Source organism: Triticum aestivum, chromosome 1D (genome assembly GCF_018294505.1).
Source record: "Triticum aestivum cultivar Chinese Spring chromosome 1D, IWGSC CS RefSeq v2.1, whole genome shotgun sequence".
In the NCBI taxonomy this organism is placed as follows: domain Eukaryota; kingdom Viridiplantae; phylum Streptophyta; class Magnoliopsida; order Poales; family Poaceae; genus Triticum; species Triticum aestivum.
The window spans coordinates 36,240,544-36,264,603 of NC_057796.1; the positions used below are offsets into that span (position 1 = coordinate 36,240,544).

The 24,060-nt window shown below is 43.7% G+C and overlaps 1 protein-coding gene across 2 annotated transcripts; it reads right to left on the reverse strand.

Moving 5' to 3' along the window:
* Positions 1–18,954: 18,954 nt before the first annotated feature.
* On the reverse strand, positions 18,955–22,434 carry LOC123164350 (uncharacterized). Of its 2 annotated transcripts, none has more exons than XM_044581786.1 (5): positions 22,162–22,434; positions 21,863–21,981; positions 19,953–20,816; positions 19,660–19,818; positions 18,955–19,543 (listed from the first exon to the last, which is right to left on the reverse strand). In XM_044581786.1, exons 1-5 carry the CDS (start codon positions 22,190–22,192, stop codon positions 19,151–19,153), a joined length of 1,566 nt encoding a protein of 521 aa, XP_044437721.1. In that variant the 5' UTR covers positions 22,193–22,434; the 3' UTR covers positions 18,955–19,150. The 2 variants fall into 2 exon arrangements, with proteins under 2 accessions (XP_044437721.1, XP_044437727.1); XM_044581792.1 differs by having other exon boundaries at positions 18,956–19,543; positions 21,863–21,972.
* Positions 22,435–24,060: the final 1,626 nt, after the last annotated feature.

The window sequence follows — 24,060 nt, forward strand, 5'->3', positions numbered from 1 at the left end:
GCCGCCCGTCCGGTCGTACCCATCGGCCGCGCCCACCACGGCCCCAGTCGCCCCCGCCTCTGCGCGCAGTCCATGACCGCGTCGCCGGCGTCCACGCTCGCCGCGCGCTTCCGTGACCGTGGCCCTCGCGCGCTGGCTGCCGCTTGGGCTACGGCCTTGACCCCGCGCCCGCGCCCGTAAACCCGTCGCCCGCGCGCCCGCTAAGGCCTTCGGCCTATGACATATGGGGCCGCCCCATGAGAACGTTAAAAAAATATAATAGAAAATAAATAAATAAATAAATAAATTAAAGAGTTAATTAACTTAATTAACTTGTGTTAGTTAATCTAATAACCTAATTAGTCTATTTAATCTGTTAGGTTAGTAAAACAGTGTATGACAAGGGGGCCCCACCCCCTGTTGACCAGTCAAAGTTTGACTGGTCAACTGGGACCCCTTGGACCCACATGTCAGCTCCTCTGGCACACTTATGTGTACCCAGAGCTGGGTGCACCTAGCAATTCACATTTATTTCGAATTAAATTAAATTCAGAAAATGAATAAAACTTTGAAAAATAATATAAAATAATCTGTAGCTCGGATGAAAATACTTTGTACATGAAAGTTGCTTAGAACGACGAGACGAATCCGAATACGTAGCCCGTTCGTCCACCACACATCCCTAGCATAGCAAACATGCAACTTTCCCCCTCCGATTCATCTGTCCGAAAACACGAAACACTGGGATACTTTCCCGGATGTTTTCCCCCTTCGCCAGTATCACCTCCTACTGCGTTAGGTCACCCCTAGCACTGCGTATTGCCATGTTATGCTTTGTGTTGCTTTGATTGCTCTGTTATTTATTGTGTTCCCCCTCCCTTACTTCTTTCCGATAGACCCCGAGACCGCTGCCGATACCCCGTGATCGACTACATCGACGACGACCCCTACTTGCCAGAGCAACCAGGCAAGCCCCCCCTTGATCACCAGATATCGCCTATTCTTCTCTATACTGCTTGCATTAGAGTAGTGTAGCATGTTATGCTTTCCGTTAATCCTATTCTGCTGCATAGCCTGTCCTTGCTACTACTGTTGTTACCTTTACCTGCAATCCTACATGCTTAGTATAGGATGCTAGTATTCCATCTGTGGCCCTACATTCTTGTCCGTCTGCCTTGCTATACTATCGGGCCGTGATCACTCGGGAGGTAATCACGGGTATATACTATATACTTTATACATGATACATGTGGTGACTAAAGTCGGGTCGACTCGTTGAGTACCCGCGGTTGATTCACGGATTGGGGGCTGGAAGGACATACTTTCCCGACGGCCCTCCGTGTGGATCTTTGTGGCGGAGCGACAGGGCAGGTTGAGACCGCCTAGGTGAGAGGTGGGCCTGGCCCTGGTCGGTGTCCGCGGTTACATCAATTAACACGCTTAACGAGATCTTGGTATTTGATCTGAGTCTGGCCATTTGGTCTATACGCACTAACCAACCACGTGGGAAAGATATGGGCACTCGACGTCGTGGTATCAGCCGAAGCCTTCGTGACGTCAGCGACTGAGCGGCGCGCGCCGGGTTGGACCGCGTAACGCAACTTCCTTTGAAATGGAGGTTGCTAGGTCTGCTCTCCGGCCGCGTACGCAACGTGCAGGTGTGCAATGGGCGATGGGCCCAGACCCCTGCGCGCATAGGATTTAGACCGGCGTGCTGACCTCTCTGTTGTGCCTAGGTGGGGCTGCGACGTGTTGATCTTTCGAGGCTGGGCATGACCTAGGAAAGTGTGTCCGGCCAAATGGGATCGAGCGTGTTGGGTTATGTGGTGCACCCCTGCCCTAGGTCTTCGTGAGCAAGCAAGTTGGACGCACACCCACTTAGTTTCTTTTGTTCAGCTTTCATATATTTATAGCTCTAGTGCATCCGTTGCATGGCAATCCCTACTCCTTGCATTAACATCAATCGATGGGCATCTCCATAGCTCATTGATTAGCCTCGTTGATGTGAGACTTTCTCCTTTTTTGTCTTCTCCACATAACCCCAATCATCATATTCTATTCCACCCATAGTGCTATATCCATGGCTCACACTCATGTATTGCGTGAAGGATGAAAAAGTTTGAGATTACTAAAGTATGAAACAATTGCTTGGCTTGTCATCAGGGTTGTGCATGATGAGAGCATTCTTGTGTGACGAAAATGGAGCATGACTAAACTATATGATTTTGTAGGGATGAACTTTCTTTGGCCATGTTATTTTGAGAGGACATATTGCTTAGTTAGTATGCTTGAAGTATTATTATTTTTATGAAAATATTGAACTTTTATCTTGAATCTTTCGGATCTGAATATTCATACCACAATTAAGAAGAATTACATTGAAATTATGCCAAGTAGCATTCCACATTAAAAATTCTGTTTTTATCATTTACCTACTCGAGGACGAGCAGGAATTAAGCTTGGGGATGCTTGATATGTCTCCAATGTATCTATATTTTTTGATTGCTCCATGCTATATTATATTCTGTTTTGGACATTATTGGGCTTTATTATTCACTTTGATATTATTTTTGGGACTAACCTATTAACCAGAGGCCCAGCCCAGAATTGCTGTTTTTTTTGCCTATTTCAGAGTTTCGCAGAAAAAGAATATCAAACGGAGTCCAAACAGAATGAAACCTTCGGGAACGTGATTTTCGGAACGAACATGATCCAAAGGACATGGACCCTACGTCAAGAAAGCCACCAGGAAGCCACGAGGTAGGGGGGCGCGCCTACCCCCCCCCCAGGCGCGCCCTCCACCCTCGTGGGCCCCACGTTGCTCCACCGACGTACTCCTTCCTCCTATATATACCTACGTACCCCCAAATGATCAGAGACGGAGCCAAAAACCTAATTCCACCGGCGCAACCTTTTGTACCCGTGAGATCCCATCTTGGGGCCTGTTCCGGAGCTCCGCCGGAGGGGGCATTGATCACGGAGGGCTTCTACATCAACACCATAGCCTCTCCGATGAAGTGTGAGTAGTTTACCTCAGACCTTCGGGTCCATACTTATTAGCTAGATGGCTTCCTCTCTCTTTTTGGATCTCAATACAATGTTCTCCCCCTCTCTTGTGGAGATCTATTCGATGTAATCTTCTTTTGCGGTGTGTTTGTTGAGACCGATGAATTGTAGGTTTATGATCAAGTTTATCTATGAACAATATTTGAATCTTCTTAATTCTTTTATGTATGATTGGTTATCTTTGCAAGTCTCTTCGAATTATCAGTTTGGTTTGGCCTACTAGATTGATCTTTCTTGCAATGGGAGAAGTGCTTAGCTTTGGGTTCAATCTTGCGGTGTCCTTTCCCAGTGATAGTAGGGGCAACAAGGCACGTATTGTATTGTTGCCATCGAAGATAACAAGATGGGGTTTTTATCATATTGCATGAATTTATCCCTCTACATCATGTCATCTTGCTTAAAGCGTTACTCTGTTCTTATGAACTTAATACTCTAGATGCATGCTGGATAGCGGTCGATGTGTGGAGTAATAGTAGTAGATGCAAGCAGGAGTCGGTCTACTTGTCTCGGACGTGATGCCTATATACATGATCATACCTAGATATTCTCATAACTATGCTCAATTCTGTCAATTGCTCAACAGTAATTTTTTCACCCACCGTAAAATACTTATGCTCTTGAGAGAAGCCACTAGTGAAACCTATGGCCCCCGGGTCTATTTTCCATCATATTAATCTTCCAACACTTAGTTATTTCCGTTGCTTTTTATTTTGCTTTTATTTTGCTTTGCATCTTTATCATAAAAATACCAAAAATATTATCTTATCATATCTATCAGATCTCACTCTTGTAAGTGACCATGTAGGGATTGACAACCCCTTATCGCGTTGGTTGCGAGGATTTATTTGTTTGTGTAGGTGCGAGGGACTCGCGCGTAGCCTCCTACTGGATTGATACCTTGGTTCTCAAAAACTGAGGGAAATACTTACGCTACTTTGCTGCATCACCCTTTCCTCTTCAAGGGAAAACCAACGCAGTGCTCAAGAGGTAGCAAGAAGGATTTCTGGCGCCGTTGCCGGGGAGGTCTACGCAAAAGTCAACATACCAAGTACCCATCACAAACCCATATCTCCCGCATTACATTATTTGCCATTTGCCTCTCGTTTTCCTCTCCCCCACTTCACAGTTGCCGTTTTATTCGCTCTCTCTTTTTCGTTCGCCTCTTTTTCGCTCGCTTCTTGTATGCTCGTGTGTTGGATTGCTTGTTTGTCATGATGGCTCAAGATAATACCAAATTATGTGACTTCACCAATACCAACAATAATGATTTCCTTAGCACTCCGATTGCTCCTGTTACCGATACTGAATCTTGTGAAATCAATGCTGCTTTGTTGAATCTTGTCATGAAAGATCAATTCGCCGGCCTTCCTAGTGAAGATGCCGCTACTCATCTAAATAGCTTCGTTGATTTGTGTGATATGCAAAAGAAGAAAGATGTTGACAATGATATTGTTAAATTGAAGCTATTTCCTTTTTCGCTTAGAGATCGTGCTAAAGCTTGGTTTTCGTCTTTGCCTAAAAATAGTATTGTTTCTTGGAATAAGTGCAGAGATGCTTTTATCTTTAAGTATTTTCCTCCCGCTAAGATCATCTCTCTTAGAAACGATATTATGAATTTTAAGCAACTTGATCATGAACATGTTGCACAAGCTTGGGAGAGGATGAAATTAATGATACGTAATTGCCCTACACATGGCTTGAATTTGTGGATGATTATACAAATTTTTTATGCCGGATTGAATTTTGCTTCTAGAAATCTTTTAGATTCGGCCGCGGGAGGCACTTTTATGCAAATCACTTTAGGAGAAGCTACTAAACTCCTAGATAATATTATGGTTAATTATTCTCAATGGCACACTGAAAGATCTACTAATAAAAAAGTGCATGCGATAGAAGAAATTAATGTTTTGAGTGGAAAGATAGATGAACTTATGAAATTATTTGCTACTAAGAGTGTTTCTTCTGATCCTAATGATATGCCTTTGTCTACTTTGATTGAGAATAATAATGAATCTATGGATGTGAATTTCGTTGGTAGGAATAATTTTGGTAACAACGCGTATAGGGGAAACTTTAATCCTAGGCCTTATCCTAGCAATTCCTCTAATAATTATGGTAATTCCTACAACAATTCTTATGGAAGTTTTAATAAGATGCCATCTGAATTTGAGACTAGTGTTAAAGAATTTATGAATTCGCAAAAGAATTTCAATGCTTTGCTTGAAGAGAAATTGCTTAAAGTTGATGAATTGGCTAGGAACGTTGATAGAATTTCTCTTGATGTTGATTCTTTAAAACTGAGATCTATTCCTCCTAAGCATGATATCAATGAGTCTCTCAAAGCCATGAGAATTTCCATTGATGAGTGCAAAGAAAGAACCGCTAGGATGCGTGCTAAGAAAGATTGCTTTATGAAAGCGTGTTCTTCAAATTTCTATGAAAATAAAGATGAAGATCTAAAAGTTATTGATGTGTCCCATATTAAATCTTTGTTTTGCAATATGAATCTTGATAATGATGGGACTGAATATGATCCACCTTTACCTAGAAGGCGTTCCAAAAATTCAGAGTTTTTAGATCTTGATGCTAAAATTGATAAAAGTGGGATTGAAGAGATCAAAACTCTAGATGTTAATAAACCCACTATTTTGGATTTCAAGGAATTTAATTATGATAATTGCTCTTTGATAGATTGTATTCCCTTGTTGCAATCCGTGCTAAATTCTCCTCATGCTTATATTCAAAATAAAGCCTTTACCAAACATATCGTTGATGCTTTGATGCAATCTTATGAAGAAAAGCTTGAGTTGGAAGTTTCTATCCCTAGAAAACTTTATGATGAGTGGGAACCTACTATTAAAATTAAGATTAAAGATCATGAATGTTATGCTTTGTGTGATTTGGGTGCTAGTGTTTCCACGATTCCAAAAACTTTGTGTGATTTGCTAGGTTTCCGTGATTTTGATGATTGCTCTTTAAACTTGCACCTTGCGGACTCCACTATTAAGAAACCTATGGGAAAAATTAATGATGTTCTTATTGTTGCAAATAGGAACTATGTGCCCGTAGATTTTACCGTTCTTGACATAGATTGCAATCCTTCATGTCCTATTATTCTTGGTAGACCTTTCCTTAGAACGATTGGTGCAATTATCGATATGAAGGAAGGGAGTATTAGATTCCAATTTCCATTATAGAAAGGCATGGAACGCTTCTCCAGGAAGAAAATAAAATTACCATATGAATCTATCATGAGAGCCACTTATGGATTGCCTACCAAAGATGGCAATACCTAGATCTATCCTTGCTTTTATGCCTAGCTAGGGGCGTTAAACGATAGCGCTTTGGGAGGCAACCCAATTTTATTTTTAGTTTTTTTTTTGCTTTTTGCTTCTGTTTAGGAATAAATTTTTGTTCTAGACTCTGATTAGATGTGTTTTTATGTTTTAATTAGTGTTTGTGCCAAGTTAAACCTATAGGATCTTCTTGGATGATAGTTATTTGATCTTGCAGAAATTTCCAGAAACTTTCTGTTCACGAAAATAATTGTTAAAAATCACCAGAACGTGATAAAATATTGATTCCAATTTCTGCTGATCAATAAACAAATTGTGTAGGTCATCCTATTTTGGCTGATGTTTTGGAGTTCCAGAAGTTTGCGTTAGTTACAGATTACTACAGACTGTTCTGTTTTTGACAGATTCTGTTTTTCACATGTTGTTTGCTTATTTTGATGAATCTGTGACTAGTAAAATAGTTTATAAACCATAGATAAGTTGGAATACAGTAGGTTTAACACCAATATAAATAAAGAATGAGTTCATTACAGTACCTTGAAGTGGTCTTTTGTTTTCTTTCGCTAACGGAGCTCACGAGATTTTCTGCTGAGTTTTGTGTTGTGAAGTTTTCAAGTTTTGGGTGAAAGATTTGATGGATTATGGAACAAGGAGTGGCAAGAGCCTAAGCTTGGGGATGCCCATGGCACCCCCAAGATAATCTAAGGAGACCTAAAAGCCAAAGCATGGGGATGCCCCGGAAGGCATCCCCTCTTTCGTCTACTTCCATCGGTAACTTTACTTGGAGCTATATGTTTATTCACCACATGATATGTGTTTTGCTTGGAGCGTCTTGTATGATTTGAGTATTTGCTTTTTAGTTTACCACATTCATACTTGCTGTACACACCTTTTTAGAGAGACACACATGATTCGTAAATTATTAGAATACTCTATGTGCTTCACTTATATCTTTTGAGTTATATAGTTTTTGCTCTAGTACTTCACTTATATCTTTTGGAGCACGGTGGTGGATTTGTTTTATAGAAACTATTGATGTCTCATGCTTCACTTAGATTATTTTGAGAGTCTTAAATAACATGGTAATTTGCTTAAATAATCCTAATATGCTAGGTATTCAAGATTAGTAAAAACTTTCTTATGAGTGTTTTGAATACTAAGAGAAGTTCGATGCTTGATGATTGTTTTGAGACATGGAGGTAGTGATATTAAAGTCGTGCTAGTTGAGTAGTTGTGAATTTGAAAAATACTTGTGTTGAAGTTTGCAAGTCCCGTAGCATGCACGTATGGTAAACGTTATGTAACAAATTTGAAACATGAGGTGTTATTTGATTGTCCTCCTTATGAGTGGCGGTCGGGGACGAGCGATGGTCTTTTCCTACCAATCTACCCCCCTAGGAGCATGCGCGTAGTGCTTGGTTTTTGATGACTTGTAGATTTTTGCAATAAGTATGTGAGTTCTTTATGACTAATGTTGAGTCCATGGATTATACGCACTCTCACCTTTCCATCATTGCTAGCCTCTTCGGTACCGTGCATTGCCCTTTCTCACATTGAGAGTTGGTGAAAACTTCGCCGGTGCATCCAAACCCCGTGATATGATACGCTCTTTCACACATAAACCTCCTTATATCTTCCTCAAAACAGCCACCATACCTACCTATTATGGCATTTCCATAGCCATTACGAGATATATTGCCATGCAACTTTCCACCATTCCGTTTATCATGACACGTTCATCATTGTCATATTGCTTTGCATGATCATGTAGTTGACATAGTATTTGTGGCAAAGCCACCGTTCATAATTCTTTCATACATGTCACTCTTGGTTCATTGCATATCCCGGTACACCGCCGGAGGCATTCATATAGAGTCATACTTTGTTCTAGTATCGAGTTGTAATCATTGAGTTGTAAATAAATAGAAGTGTGATGATCATCATTTTCTAGAGCATTGTCCCAAGTGAGGAATTAAAAAAAAGAGAAAAGCCATAAAAAAGAGAAGGCCCAAAAAAATGAGAGAAAAAGAGAGAAGGGACAATGTTACTATCCTTTTACCACACTCGTGTTTCAAAGTAGCACCATAATCTTCATGATAGAGAGTCTCTTGTTTTGTCACTTTCATATACTAGTGGGAATTTTTCATTATAAAACTTGGCTTGTATATTCCAACAATGGGCCTCCTCAAGTGCCCTAGGTCTTCGTGAGCAAGCAAGTTGGATGCACAACCACTTAGTTTCTTTTGTTGAGCTTTCATATATTTATAGCTCTAGTGCATCCGTTGCATGGCAATCCCTACTCCTTGCATTAACATCAATCGATGGGAATCTCCATAGCTCATTGATTAGCCTCGTTGATGTGAGACTTTCTCCTTTTTTGTCTTCTCCACATAACCCCAATCATCATATTCTATTCCACCCATAGTGCTATATCCATGGCTCACGCTCATGTATTGCGTGAAGGTTGAAAAAGTTTGAGATTACTAAAGTATGAAACAATTGTTTGGCTTGTCATCGGGGTTGTGCATGATGAGAGCATTCTTGTGTGACGAAAATGGAGCATGACAAAACTATATGATTTTGTAGGGATGAAATTTCTTTGGCCATGTTATTTTGAGAGGACATTGCTTAGTTAGTATGCTTGAAGTATTATTATTTTTATGTCAATATTGAACTTTTATCTTGAATCTTTCGGATCTGAATATTCATACCACAATTAAGAAGAATTACATTGAAATTATGCCAAGTAGCATTCCACATCAAAAATTCTGTTTTTATCATTTACCTACTCGAGGACGAGCAGGAATTAAGCTTGGGGATGCTTGATACGTCTCCAACGTATCTATAATTTTTGATTGCTCCATGCTATATTATATTCTGTTTTGGACATCTTTATTATTCACTTTGATATTATTTTTGGGACTAACCTATTAACCAGAGGCCCAGCCCAGAATTGCTGTTTTTTTGCCTGTTTCAGAGTTTCGCAGAAAAAGAATATCAAACGGAGTCCAAACGGAATGAAACCTTCGGGAACGTGATTTTTGGAACGAACATGATCCAGAGGACTTGGACCCTACGTCAAGAAAGCCACCAGGAAGCCACGAGGTAGGGGGCGCGCCTACCCTCCCCAGGCGCGCCCCCCAGGCGCGCCCTCCACCCTCGTGGGCCCCACGTTGCTCCACCGACGTACTCCTTCCTCCTATATATACCTACGTACCCCCAAACGATCAGAGACGGAGCCAAAAACCTAATTCCACTGCCGCAACCTTCTGTACCCGTGAGATCCCATCTTGGGGCCTGTTCCGGAGCTCCGCCGGAGGGGGCATCGATCACGGAGAGCTTCTACATCAACACCATAGCCTCTCCGATGAAGTGTGAGTAGTTTACCTCAGACCTTCGGGTCCATAGTTATTAGCTAGATGGCTTCCTCTCTCTTTTTGGATCTCAATACAATGTTCTCCCCATCTCTTGTGGAGATCTATTCGATGTAATCTTCTTTTGCGGTGTGTTTGTTGAGACCGATGAATTGTGGGTTTATGATCAAGTTTATCTATGAACAATATTTGAATCTTCTGAATTCTTTTATGTATGATTGGTTATCTTTGCAAGTCTCTTCGAATTATCAGTTTGGTTTGGCCTACTAGATTGATCTTTCTTGCAATGGGAGAAGTGCTTAGCTTTGGGTTCAATCTTGCGGTGTCCTTTCCCAGTGACAGTAGGGGCAACAAGGCACGTATTGTATTGTTGCCATCGAGGATAACAAGATGGGGTTTTTATCATATTGCATGAATTTATCCCTCTACATCATGTCATCTTGCTTAAAGCGTCACTCTGTTCTTATGAACTTAATACTCTAGATGCATGCTGGATAGCGGTCGATGTGTGGAGTAATAGTAGTAGATGCAGGCAGGAGTCGGTCTACTTGTCTCGGACGTGATGCCTATATACATGATCATACCTAGATATTCTCATAACTATGCTCAATTCTGTCAATTGCTCAACAGTAATTTTTTCACCCACCGTAAAATACTTATGCTCTTGAGAGAAGCCACTAGTGAAACCTATGGCCCCCGGGTCTATCTTCCATCATATTAATCTTCCAACACTTAGTTATTTCCGTTGCTTTTTATTTTGCTTTTATTTTACTTTGCATCTTTATCATAAAAATACCAAAAATATTATCTTATCATATCTATCAGATCTCACTCTCGTAAGTGACCGTGTAGGGATTGACAACCCCTTATCGCGTTGGTTGCGAGGATTTATTTGTTTGTGTAGGTGCGAGGGACTCGTGCGTAGCCTCCTACTGGATTGATACCTTAGTTCTCAAAAACTGAGGGAAATACTTACGCTACTTTGCTGCATCACCCTTTCCTCTTCAAGGGAAAACCAACACAGTGCTCAAGAGGTAGCATGAATATAGATTCAAGAGGATGAGTTTGGCTGCAGATTTAAGGATCCCGGAGACTCGATCATCCTTCTATGATGGTGAGCCTATGCCTTGGAAGATGGACGACAAGCCTACATCATCAACAATCCCTTCACCAGCAAAGGAGACATAATCACCTGGGTATGGGCACTCCCCTTGGCAACTGCCAAGCTTGGGGGAGGTGCCCCGGTATCGTATCACCATCACACTCCTATCTTTACCGTTTTTCTTAGTTCGATCCTATTAGTAGTATCTTGATTTAGTAGAATAAAGTTTTAGTGTGATCTAGTTTTGAGTTTTGCTTTATGATCTCTCTATGTAATCGAGTCTGTGAGCTATATAATAAAGATTAGTGTTTAGTCAAGGGCTTGATTATCTTGCTATGATCTTGAGTGAATAAAAGAAAAGAGAAAATAATAAAAAGAAACAAAGAGATCATATTGATCTTATTGAGAGTAATGACTTCACATAGAAAGAGTATGATGATTAAATATTGTTGAGAGTTGACAAACATAGCTTTGGTCATCGTTGCAATTAATAGGAAGTAATAAAGAAAGAGAGGTTTCACATATAGATATACTATCTTGGACATCTTTTATGATTGGGAGCACTCATTAAAATATGACATGCTAAAGAGTTGATGTTGGATAAGGAAGACAATGTAATGGGTTATGTTTTCTTATATCTGAGATAAAGTATATTGTCATGGATCATCCAACATGTTGAGCTTGCCTTTCCCCCTCATGCTAGCGAAATTCTTTGCACCAAGTAGAGATACTACTTGTGCTTCCAAATACCCTTAAGCCCAGTTTTGCCATGAGAGACCACCATATCTACCTATGGATTGAGTAAGATCCTTCAAATAAGTTGTCATCGATGCAAGCAATAAAAATTTCTCTCTAAATTGTATGATTGATTGGTGTGGAGGAAATAAGCTTTATGCGATCTTGTGACGTGTAAGAAATAAAAGCGACGGACTGCATAATAAAGGTTCATATCACAAGTGGCAATATAAAGTGACATTCTTTCGCATTAAGATTTTGTGCATCCAACCCTGAAAGCGCATGGCAACCTCTGCTTCCCTCTGCGAAGGGCCTATCTTTTATTATTACCTTCTACCTCATGCAAGAGTCATGGTGATCTTCACCTTTCCTTTTTACATTTTATCCTTTGGCAAGCACAGTATGTTGGAAAGATCCTGATATATATATATATCTAATTGGATGTAAGTTAGCATGAGTTATTATTGTTGACATTACCCTTGAGGTAAAAGGTTGGGAGGCGAAACTATAAGCCCCTATCTTTCTCTGTGTCCGATTAAAACTCCGTAACCACAAGTATTGCGTGAGTGTTAGCAATTATGAAAGACTAAATGATAGTTGAGTATGTGGGCTTGCTAGAAAGCTCTGACATAGACTCTTTCTGATGTTATGATAAATTGCAATTGCCTCAATGACTGAGATTATAGTTTGTTAGTTCTCAATAAAGTTTCTGATTCATACTTTGCATTGTGAATAGATTATTACTTGAGCATAAGAAATCATATGACAATATCCATATATGTTGCTGTTATAAGAATGATCATGATGCCCTCATGTCCATATTTTATTTTATCGACACCTCTACCTCTAAACATGTGGACATATTTATCGTTATCGGCTTCCGCTTGAGGACAAGCGAGGTCTAAGCTTGGGGGAGTTGATACGTCCATTTTGCATCATGCTTTTATATCGATATTTATTGCATTATGGGCTGTTATTACACATTATGTCACAATACTTATGCCTATTCTCTCTTATTTTACAAGGTTACATAAGGAGGGAGAATGCCGGCAGCTGGAATTCTGGGCTGGAAAAGGAGCAAATATTAGAGACCTATTCTGCACAACTCCAAAAGTCCTGAAAATCCACGAAAGTTATTTTTGGAAATAATAAAAAAATACTGGAAGAAGAATCTACGTCAGGGGGGCCTCCACCTGTCCACGAGGGTGGGGGCGCGCCCTACCCCCCTGGCGCGTCTCCCTACCTCGTGGGCCCCCTGTTGGCCCTCCGGTGCCCATCTTCTGCTATATGAAGTCTTTCGTCCGAAGAAAAATCAGAAGCAAGCTTTTGGGACGAGACTCTGCCATCACGAGGTGGAACCTTGGCGGAACCAATCTAGGGCTCCGGCAGAGCTGTTCTGCCGGGGACACTTCCCTCCGGGAGGGGGAAATCATCGCCATCGTCATCACCAACGCTCCTCTCATCGGGAGAGGGCAATCTCCATCAACATCTTCACCAGCACCATCTCCTCTCAAACCCTAGTTCATCTCTTGTATCCAATTCTTGTCTCTAAGTCTAGGATTGGTACCTGTAGGTTGCTAGTAGTGTTGATTACTCCTTGTAGTTGATGCTAGTTGGTTTATTTGGTGGAAGATCATATGTTCAGATCCTTTATGGATATTAATACTCCTCTGATTATGAACATGAATATGCTTTGTGAGTATTATGTTTGTTCCTCAGGACATGGGAGAAGTCTTGCTATTAGTAGTCATGTGAATTTGGTATTCGTTCGATATTTTGATGAGATGTATGTTGTCTCTCCTCTAGTGGTGTTATTGAACGTCGACTACATGACACTTCAGCATTATTTGGGCCTAGAGGAAGGCATTGGGAAGTAATAAGTAGATGATGGGTTGCTAGAGTGACAGAAGCTTAAACCCTAGTTTATGCATTGCTTCGTAAGGGGCTGATTTGGATCCATATGTTTCATGCTATGGTTAGGTTTACCTTAATACTTCTTTTGTAGTTGCGGATGCTTGCAATAGGGGTTAATCATAAGTGGGATGCTTGTCCAAGTAAGGACAGCACCCAAGCACTGGTCCACCCACATATCAAATTATCAAAATACCGAACGTGAATCATATGAACGTGATGAAAACTGCTTGACGATAATTCCCATGTGTCCTCGGGAGTGCTTTTCTCCATATAAGAGTTTGTCCAGGCTTGTCCTTTGCTACAGAAAGGATTGGGCCACCTTGCTGCAGTTTATTTACTTTTTTTACTTGTTGCTCGTTACCAACTATCCTATCACAAAACTATCTGTTACCTATAATTTCAGTGCTTGCAGAGAATACCTTGCTGAAAACCGCTTATCATTTCCTTCTGCTCCTCGTTGGGTTTGACACTCTTACTTATCGAAAGGACTACGATAGATCCCCGATACTTGTGGGTCATCAGAAGGGGGGAAAGGGGGAGCAAAGCAACCATGAGTACTCATCCAAAGTACTCGCAAGCATCAGATCTATACTAAGTATGCATTGGTATCAAATGGAAGGGCTCAGTGGACTGAACTACAGAATGCCAGAATAGAGGGGAAGGTCTAGCCTATCGAAGACTAGCATCTTCAAGCAGCTCCAAGCATCTTGCAGCATGTAGAAGAGTAAAGAATAGCAGTTTATATTTAACAAGCATGTTGTAGTATTAACGCCCAGAGATCCTTCCTCGACTCCCTACAAGAAAGCAATCCCGGAGCCACATATCCATCACATATCTCAAGTATCAATTTCTAGTTATGTAAGATCCGGATACAAGTCTGAACGTCCATTACCGTCGACACGGTATTCGAATATATGTCTTCCCTGCAGGGGTGCACCACGTTACCCAACACGCTCGATCACTCTGGCCGGACACACCTTTCTGGGGTCAATGCCCGGCCTCGGAAGATCAACACGTCGCAGCCCTACCTAGGCTCAGCAGAGAGGTCCCCGCCGGTCTACATCCTAAGCGCCCCGGGGTCTTGGGCCCATCGCCCGTTGCACTCCGGGTCGTTGCGCGCAGGGTGGGTACCAGCACCGCCTCGGGTGGCCAGCACGATCCGACCGTGCCGCCATGCTGAACTGGACGTCTGACAAGCTTCGGCTGATACTGCGATGTCGAGGCCCATAACTATTCCCGCGTGGTGGTTAGTGCGTAAAGGCCAGAGGCCAACTCAGAACAAATACCCAAACCTGTTAGTGCATTAACAATTAAAGTAGTGACGGCTGTCGGGACAAGTCTGGAGCTATCACCCCTCGTAACTCCTCGCGGGGTGGATACCGCTAAACAGCCAGCCGCCACCGTAACTCCTCGGGTGCTCTCCGGGCCCGCCCGGCTTTCACAACGGTCTCAAGTAAAGTCAAGGTAACTGTGTGTCCAGACATTAAGGGGAAAACCCGAGGAATCACCCCCGGTGGATTCCACTCGATGTAATCATCAAGGTGAACGTAAGAGGAACCACCCTTGAGGTTCACATTTGAGGTGTTGCACGACACAGCCGTATCAGAAGTGGTTAAGGAGGAAATCACCCTCGATGACCACGACCGAATAGCTACACTACAAAGATCTCATCAGGAGTGATGTATAAGGTTCCACCCTCGGCACTCGATGGTAACCCTGCAGAGTCGAGCAACAAAAAGGGGCGTGATGTGTGTGAGGTGTCAGGCTCTGGTCGTCGATCACGTTGATCGAGTCGTCGATGATGAAGCAGGGGCAACAAGGACAAGGTGGAGGTCACTGATGGATCACTACCCAACCTATACTAAGCAGTTTAGGATAAGCAGGTAGGTAACGATAGCAGGTACAAAAGCAAGCTATGCATCAGAATAGGAGCAATCAATTACAGTAGCAAAATCTAATGCAAGCATGAGATAATGGAATGGGCGATATCGGGATGATCAAAGGGGGGGCTTGCCTGGAAGCTCCGCTGAAAGGGAAGAAGGTTCGTCGTCGACTTAGTCGATCACAGGGGCATCAGCAGCGGTCTCGGGGTCTATCGGAGAGAATAAGAGGGGGAAGAAACAGTAAATATAATGCAAACAGATGCAACACAGATGCATGACGGCGATAACACGCAGGGCTAGGGGTGTTCTAACGCGGTGCTACACGATATCGGCGAAGGGGAAAAACATCCGGGAGTGTTTTTCCGAAGTTTGGCATTTTTCGGACAGATGAAAGAGAGGGGACGGTTGCATATTCGCTATGCTAGGGATGTGTGGCGGATGAATGGACAGTGTATTCCGATTCGTCTCGTCGTTCTAAGCAACTTTCATGTATAAAACTTTTTCAACCGAGTTACGGATTATTTTCTATGATTTTTCAAAGTTTTAGCAATATTTAAGAATTATTTTAATTCGAAAATAAATTAATATTTAATTGCCAAGTGTACACAGAGAAGTGCACACAGCAGTGGCTTTAGTGGCTGACAGGTGGGATCTAGTTGACTGCCTAGTCAGCAGTCAACTGAGACCGTTGACTAGTCAAAGGGCCCAGGGGACCCGCATGTCATTGACTAGGTTATCCTAGTCAGCAGTTTGACTAGTCAATGGGACCAGTGGGACCCAAGTGTCATTCACACATATTTTAGCATTTATCCTTTTAAGTGGATATACAGAGGAGAGGGGTCCACCTGCCATAGGCTTAGATATTTTAAAACTTCTTTATCTTTCAACTACAAGTGGAGGCCACATGTCATTTGCACTATATGTAACCACTAATTAGTCTAACTAGTATAGGAGTGCTAATTATAGCTAACTAAAGGGCCCCGGCCTCATTCAGAGAGAGCCGGCCGGCCGGCCACCACACACACAACACACTCACACGCTGCGCACACACACACCATGGCCATGGCCTTTGCCATGGCCAGCTGCAAGCAGCAGCGCAGCGGCAAGGCAGAGCAGCAGCAGTTGGCAGCGGAGCAGCAGCTAAGCAGCAAGCAGAGCAACGGCGGGACGAGCAGCGACAGCGGCAGAAAAGTAGCAGAGGCAAGCAGCAAGCAAGGAGCCGCAGCTAGCGAGCGGCGACCGAAGCTGCGGCGAGCGCCGGCGTGCGCGGACGGCGGCAAAGTGGCAGCAGGCGCGGGCGGGCACGCAGCCACGCGGACGGGGCGCGGCCAAGGCGGGTACAGACGCGCGGGCGCGACGTAGCGCGCGCGAACGAGCGCAGCTGGGCGGCCAGAGGCGAGCAGCGGGGCACAAGAGCGGGCAGCAGCGCATCAGCAACGGCGCAGAGTAGTAGTGGCACCAGTAGCAACATCGCAGCAACAGGAGTAGCTAGCAGGATGCACGCGCGTACGCGTACGCGTAAGCGGGAACTCGGACGAGCTCGGGGTCGGCGGCCTACGGCGCAAGAACGGGAGGGGAGAGGAGGTGTTCACCGAGCAGGCACAAGGAGGCCCTTCGAGTGGCTTAGGAGCAGCAGAGGTGGCCGGCGTCGAAGAAGGCGGCGACGATCCGGGGCGGACGGAGGTTGAGGACGGGGAGGCAGCGGGCACACGGGTGGCTTTCGGCCCGAGCTCGCCCACGTAGTCGAAGTAGGCGACGAAGTCGGTTCCCCTGGCGCGGTCTCCGGCAGCGGGGAGGTCAGCGGTGATGGCTACGCCGGCGACGCGTCCATGGCGGAGCTCGGGAAGGAGGGGATCTGAGGAGGGGAGGTAGAGAGGGAGAGGGAGGGGCGCGCTAGGAAGAAGGGCTAGGGTTGGGTTCGGGCGCCGGGGTAGATAAAGGAAGGGGGGCGCGGTGGATGGGCGCCACGGCATCGCCCTGTGCCGTGGCGGCCATCGCCGGCGTCCAGGTTTACGTGAACAGGGGAGAGGGGAGAGTTTGATGGGGGGTGGGCCGGCCTGCTAGGTAGATGGGCCGGGTGGACCAAAGGAGAGGGGTTTCTTGCTTTTTATTTTTCTTTTAACTTTTCTGTTTTTCTTTTGCATTTTCTTTTTGTACCAAATGAGTTTTGTTTTGAACAAAACTTGGCACATAAATCAAACGCAATAAATTGAGATGTAACAAAAAGTATGGGGTCAAAAGGAGTTGTCTAACCATTTTTAAAAATTGGAACGGCCAATTTTAAATGTTGCTGGAGAACTAAATAAATTTCCAGGGACACATGGGAATCCAAAAGAGGTTGGTTCCAACATGGCAAATAACTAGAGATTATTTTACACACTTTAAACATTTTATTTTTGACATTTTTAAAACTTTAAAATTTGACTTTATTTTAAATTCGAATTGGGACTGGATTCGAACCAACGCGAGTTTAACAACAGTAATCATGATGACGTGGCATCATTAGTAGAGGATTACTGTAGCTTAATTATCCGGGCGTCACACCAACCCCTGCACCCCGTCACCAGCTCCGGTCGCCCCCACCGCCCTTATTGTCGGGATGTTGATCCTTTGCCTTCTTTTTTAGGCAACGGGCTTGTCGTGTCCCCGATTTGATCCTCCAGGCCTCTGCTTTCTGTGGATCCTCCACCTCCGCCGGTCCGACAACTCGTGAGCGGGTTCAGTCAGGGAAACGGAGCGCGCCACGTTGACGTCGACGCAAAACAGCACGTACCCGACGACGGAGGCCCGGGACTACTGTTGTCGGCTAAGCTGCTTGGTGGCGTAGAAGTAGGGCGGCAGATATTGTTCCGGCCAGGACGCCGTGTGCATGGTCGGCTGCTGCGGCGGTGCCACGTGCCCTCAGGCATGCCCGACCCCTGCACCCCGTCACGAGCTCCGGTCGCCCCCACCGCTCTTATTGTCAGCATGTTGATCCTTTGCCTTCTTTTTTAGGCAACGAGCTTGTCGCGTCCCCGATTTGATCCTCCAGGCCTCTGCTTTCTGTGGATCCTCCACCTCCGCCGGTCCGACAACTCGTGAGCGGGTCCATGCAGCGGCGGAAAGCGAAAAAGGGGGGAATTTGGGTGGAGAGTGGCAACGATCAGAGCGGAGAGGGTGGAGAAAGGAGGGTTGGTGCAGAAACAGTCGGCCACTCCACATGCGCGGGCTCCGCCTTGTTTTTGAGTGTGCAGGGGGTATCGGAATTCGATGTGCCGGATGTCCGGACTCCCGCAAAGCATCCCTTGTTTGCGGGATTTCAGACAACCGGACCGGTCCGTGGACCGACGGGTAATTTCTTATGTTGCTGGGATAATTTTATCAAAGCTCTTTGGTTCGATTTGGTTTGATTGACCAAACCACAGTTAGACAGTCACGGACTGTACTGAATGAATATGTGGTGCGGTGTACTTCGCATTACCTCTGTTTTTAAATATAAGATGTTTTTGTAGTTTACATAGAAAAATAGAAAAATCCTTGGCAATCATAGTTAGGAGGTCGAGAAGAAAGAGCCATTTATACAACTGTTGTATTTTGACCATGCGCCTCCGCAAGATGCACCATTCACACCTGTCAGTTGTGATATTACGGTTTCTCAAAAAAAATGTTGTCATATTACACCCGCCAACTCTAATAGTTGAAAAAATACAGCAAAGTTCATGATTACAAGGCTTGAGAATTAACAGTTGATATAACTAATGAGGGGGGAAAGGCGCAACCCATACAACAATATATAATATAAAAACACTGGATAGTCACAAATCATTTGACAGAATGACACTGACTGCATGGCTTCTTGATATTTAGCTTAACATTAGAGGGGACCTTCCCCACGATGTATTTTTCGATAGCCAGAACTGCCTTGTGGGCATCTCTGATCATACGTTTTCCTATAGGAGAGCTGCAACCACCAATTTCGTGGACAGCCAACCTATCAACATGCTCATAATCAGCACCATATATGGTGTCTAGTGTAAGATTCTCGAGTGATGTTGCACTGTCAAGAATATGGCATGTTAGCTCAATCATGCTTTTTGCAGAGCAAAAGCCATCGATCTTCACGTTCTTGATACTGACGTGGTGGTGTTCTGGCATCTTTCTCAGAAGCGAGTAATCTCCAGATACAGAATCATGCTTCATGCGAGTCTGGCATACCTGCAGGTAAACAGACATGAATTACCGGTTTCTCATATACTCCCTGCGCCCCAAAATATAATATTTTGGGACGGAGGAGGTATAAGATACCTTCACAAGACAGAAGAGCGACTTACAGACAATTCGAAAGTTTCCAACACAGGGCAATCATCCAGGAAAAAAGCTAGAGACAAGTAATCATAAGCTGGGGAAAAGGCCCCTTCTGCAACAGAAAGACAAATCTCCAACAGCTTGAGGTGCAGGAATTTGGCAGGTACGATTGGTGTATTAAGAACCTGCATAAAAGCATGTAGATTAATTATATTCTAAGACATGCTTATTACTACAACAGCAACATCAACATCAACAATGGCTAATCAAATAATAGTGCTAGTTACCCTTCAAATAATAAATATAGAGTTTAATGTACCTCAGCAGCTGAAGAAATGCCAAGAGTTTCAAGATTTGGCATAATCTGTGGAAGCTCGGCACGGGCATAATAAACGAGGTTATACTCAAAGGGCCACAACATCTCTAGGTTCTTCACTCGCAATGAATCTCCAAATGGAAGTCGTACGAGAGTAGTATCAATACGAACCGTGCAAAGATTCGGAGCTTTGTTCTCTATCACTTCCAGTGTTTTGCATCTAGACACTGTCAGGTGGTTGAACTGGTTTAGCAGGGACGGTATCTTCAGGCAAGTGATATTATTGCATTTGCTAAGATCCAGCTCCTCCAAAACAAAAGAATTGGAAAGAAGGCACCCCAAATCCTCCCCTGTAATATGTACCTCAGACAGATGCATCTTTCTCAAGCAACCAAGTCCAGCCATGGGCTGGAAGGCACATCCTTTGAGTTTTAGATAGCTAATTGACTTTCCACTTCCATTGAATAAAAGTGGGCAGGGGAAGTTGTAGTGCTTTGCATCGTATACTACAGGCAGCGAAACTACAAGTTCTTCAAGCTGTGGATTAACAGCAATCTTAAGCCAACTCTTGAGACGACTGGCGTAGATACGAGAACCACAGCATTCAAGCTTGAATGTCTTCACACCACTGCCTGTGTGTTTTTTCATAATTTGGTCAACTATTTCGGTGAACTTCAAAGCTAGTTTATCCTGTTCACATGCAAGTCTCAGTAGTCTCTCAAAGAAGGTGAGATTCATGCCCAGTGTTTCCTGACTGAAGGTGAGATTGGGACGGCATCTCCAGCAACGTAAAAATTCACGAGACACGCAGCCAGCTCGGGCAGCATCCGGCAGTGGTAGTAGGGCATGTATATGACACCAAATGTCCTTAGAAAGTATGTAATAAAAAGTTAATTGATGAAATAAATTACACACCAGGCATTCAGTGCAAAGTGTGACAGATTATAAAGTAAAATAGCCACAGAGTCGAATGCGGTTGTGGTGGGAATATTACTTATTAACATTAGTTGTTTCTTAAAAAGGTCACCTGATTCCCAAACAAATTATTACTTATTCCTAAAATGCACAACAGTGAAATCAATATTCTAGTGTGAACTTTGAATCTAGCAGAAAAGTACAGAGGAAGCAGAGTCTCTTCTTTTTACCTTTGCAGAAACTTGGTTAAAGTACAATGCTTCAAGAATGTACTGAAGTATCGGACTTATGCTCAAATTTATCGAAGCTAACCAATTGCTAGTTTGAATGAGCATACTTATTGCAGTTCTAAGCTGATTTCTTCTTTCTGAAGTAGCTTCAAATAGGTTACATGACATGTTTATTTTTTATTCATCGACCAAGATTTTGTCAGAATTGCTGAACTGGGAGGCTTTCATTTTGTGATTTAGAAAAGGGCAAAGTACTATAGAACACATACTGTAGAACATTGTCGAACATAGAGAAGTTTGATTGCACACACTGTAGACCGTTATCTATTTCAGAGCGGATAAGATCGAATGCCAATGAAAAAAAAATACGCGTCTAACAAAAGTCTGTAGAGGATGTTGTAAAACAGAAGAGAAGAAGTTTGTATGGGATGGGTGAAAAGCACGAAAAGTTGTGATCCTGAAGTGTGTGAATTACCTAAACAAATTGTTTATTTAAGAGGGGAGTTTAAATATTGGATTGGTAAAAGCTTTGGCATAAACGATCTTGGAGAAGAAATTTGGCTAAACCTGTCCTGAGAATTAGTGAATTAAAATTGGTGTCTGAATTTGTCTGACGAAACCAATCCCATCTGTAAGGTGTGCTAGAAGGTAGAAATGCCTAAGTGAATTTTCTATGGCAAGAACCGAATACAAGGTTTCAGTAACGAAACATATACTATATCTAGCAGTACAAGTATTGCGTTTTCTGAATTTTATTCTATGTCGTACCTCCGGAAGGTCTGGCCCTGAATATCGCATTATTTTGGTGCGTTCAGAAAAGCCATCTTGTTCACAGGATGGCCTCGTCGTCTTAGCCACTGATGAAACCATCGGTATACCTGAAATTACTACATATCATGAGTTAATTATGCAGACACTAGAAGAAAGCAATCCAGTAAAAAAAACAGAGATTGTATTCGTTTCCACTATCTAATTTATATATGATGCACATCAACACAAGGTCGCTATAAAAATTTCTTTTGTTCCAGTAATGAGCCCCATGGAGGGATGAAACGGCGATAGAGTACCTGGTAATGGGATGGGCATGGTAAGGTCCATTGTGCGTCGACGACGATATTCCTGGGTCTCCTGCAGGCCCAGCTGCCTCCTCTCTCGCTCGCTCTACGTATTAATTTGGGGAACCCCCGCAAACCGGCGCTCGCTCAAATTCCAGTTTGGATTTCGAACCAACCAACACGGCGACGGCGAGGCGAGGTGCCGGGCGGGGATACCTAGCTAGGGCTAGCGAGAGCCAGAGAGGAGTCCACCGAGCAGACGACAGAGTGCTTTTTCTTTTTAGGGAAGGGCGTAGCGCAGGTGCAGTTGCTCTTGCTCGTTCGGCCCATACGTTTAGGGAAGTGGCTCGCGGGCGCACGGGCGCCCGATCGCAGCCCCGAGCGTTCTTCCAAAAAAGGAAGGAGCCGCCCCCGCGCGTGACCAGACAGCCAGAAACGGAAAGCAGACCCCCGCGCGCGAAACCGACCAACCCAAGCCCGCGCGAATCACGCGCGCGCCCCGATCACACCTGGTCCCCCTGGCCCCCGCTTCCTCGCACCCGTCGTCGCCAGGCTTCGGTCCCCACCCTCTCCCTGCACCCCCGCCCACGCTCCCCCTTGCGGACACCTCACGCAACCCCCTCCTCCATTTCCTTGAAGGACAAGCCCACGCACGGGTCCCCTTCTTCCTCCTTGCTCCTGCCTTTCCTCCTCTAAACAAGATCTGCCCCATCTATGGCGTCTTGAAGAACAAAGCCAACGCAGGAACACCTCCTTCCTCCTCCTTGCTCCAAAAATCAGATCTGAAGAGAAAAAAACCAGACCTACCTGCCCCTAAAAAGGTAAGCACCACCTCCACCCGACTCCTCTCTCTTCCCTACTCAACCACCCTTGCCCTTCCCTGCTTGAACATCAACTAGTCCAGTTTTTAGTTCGTTCTTTTGATCTGGGGAAAAAAGCAACTATAGTGGGAACACCAATACGCATCTTGAGCAACTATTATGATACAAAAAAGCAACACCAGTACAAAAATAGAGCAACTCTAGTGGGAAAGAAAATGCAGGACCATTGCGTTTGTGCAGGTGCATTGCAACACGAAACCTGCTTGGCTTTCTTTCCTATCCTATTATAAGGTGCTTGGGGTTCATGAGCAACCCTGATCAGGAAAAGTAACCTGACAACTCGAACAATTAACTGAAGCAACTATGTTCATTTTTGAAGCAACTCTGATAAAAAGAAGAGCTGAGCAACCGTAGCTGTTCAGAAATTCTAGAGTTGCCTCTACCAGATGTGAGAACATGTCAACTCTAGTAGTAAAACACATGCAACTTCCCTGTGCATTAAAGCATGAACTATCAAGAACATAAAAACTCAAGTTAGAGACAGAGGTAGAAAGTATTAACTTGCATGTGTTAACGCACAGCTTTTGCTATATCAGTATGGTTCTCGCTAAAAAGAAGACACAAACGACAAACGCACAAAACAAAGGCCGCGTCATAAAAACAGATTCGAACAATCCCACACTAAGATACTTTGCTACATTCCATATGGTCTCACTAAAAAAATAAAAAAGACATAAACTACACCAAATGATAGGCCTCCTGCTCCTGGTAAGCTCTCCGTCAGATATGCACATTGGTTGTTTCTTTCCCATCATCAAAAGTTGTAATCTACTGCTGAAAAAAAGGCACAAATGAATCAGCGCATGTCGTGTAAAAACAAATCTTTGCTGATGTATATGTGTGTCATACTGGTAGAAACATAACACATATAAGAAAACAAGAAGAAACAGGAAACTTTTGAGGAAAAAGAAGATATGAATTGCCTCTGTTTAACTTTATAGTTGCCCAAACAAGTGTTTATAGTTGCCCCTTTATATTCTACAACTAGATTGTTCATAAAAGGTCATGCATGCTTTTGTGGTGGGCTAAC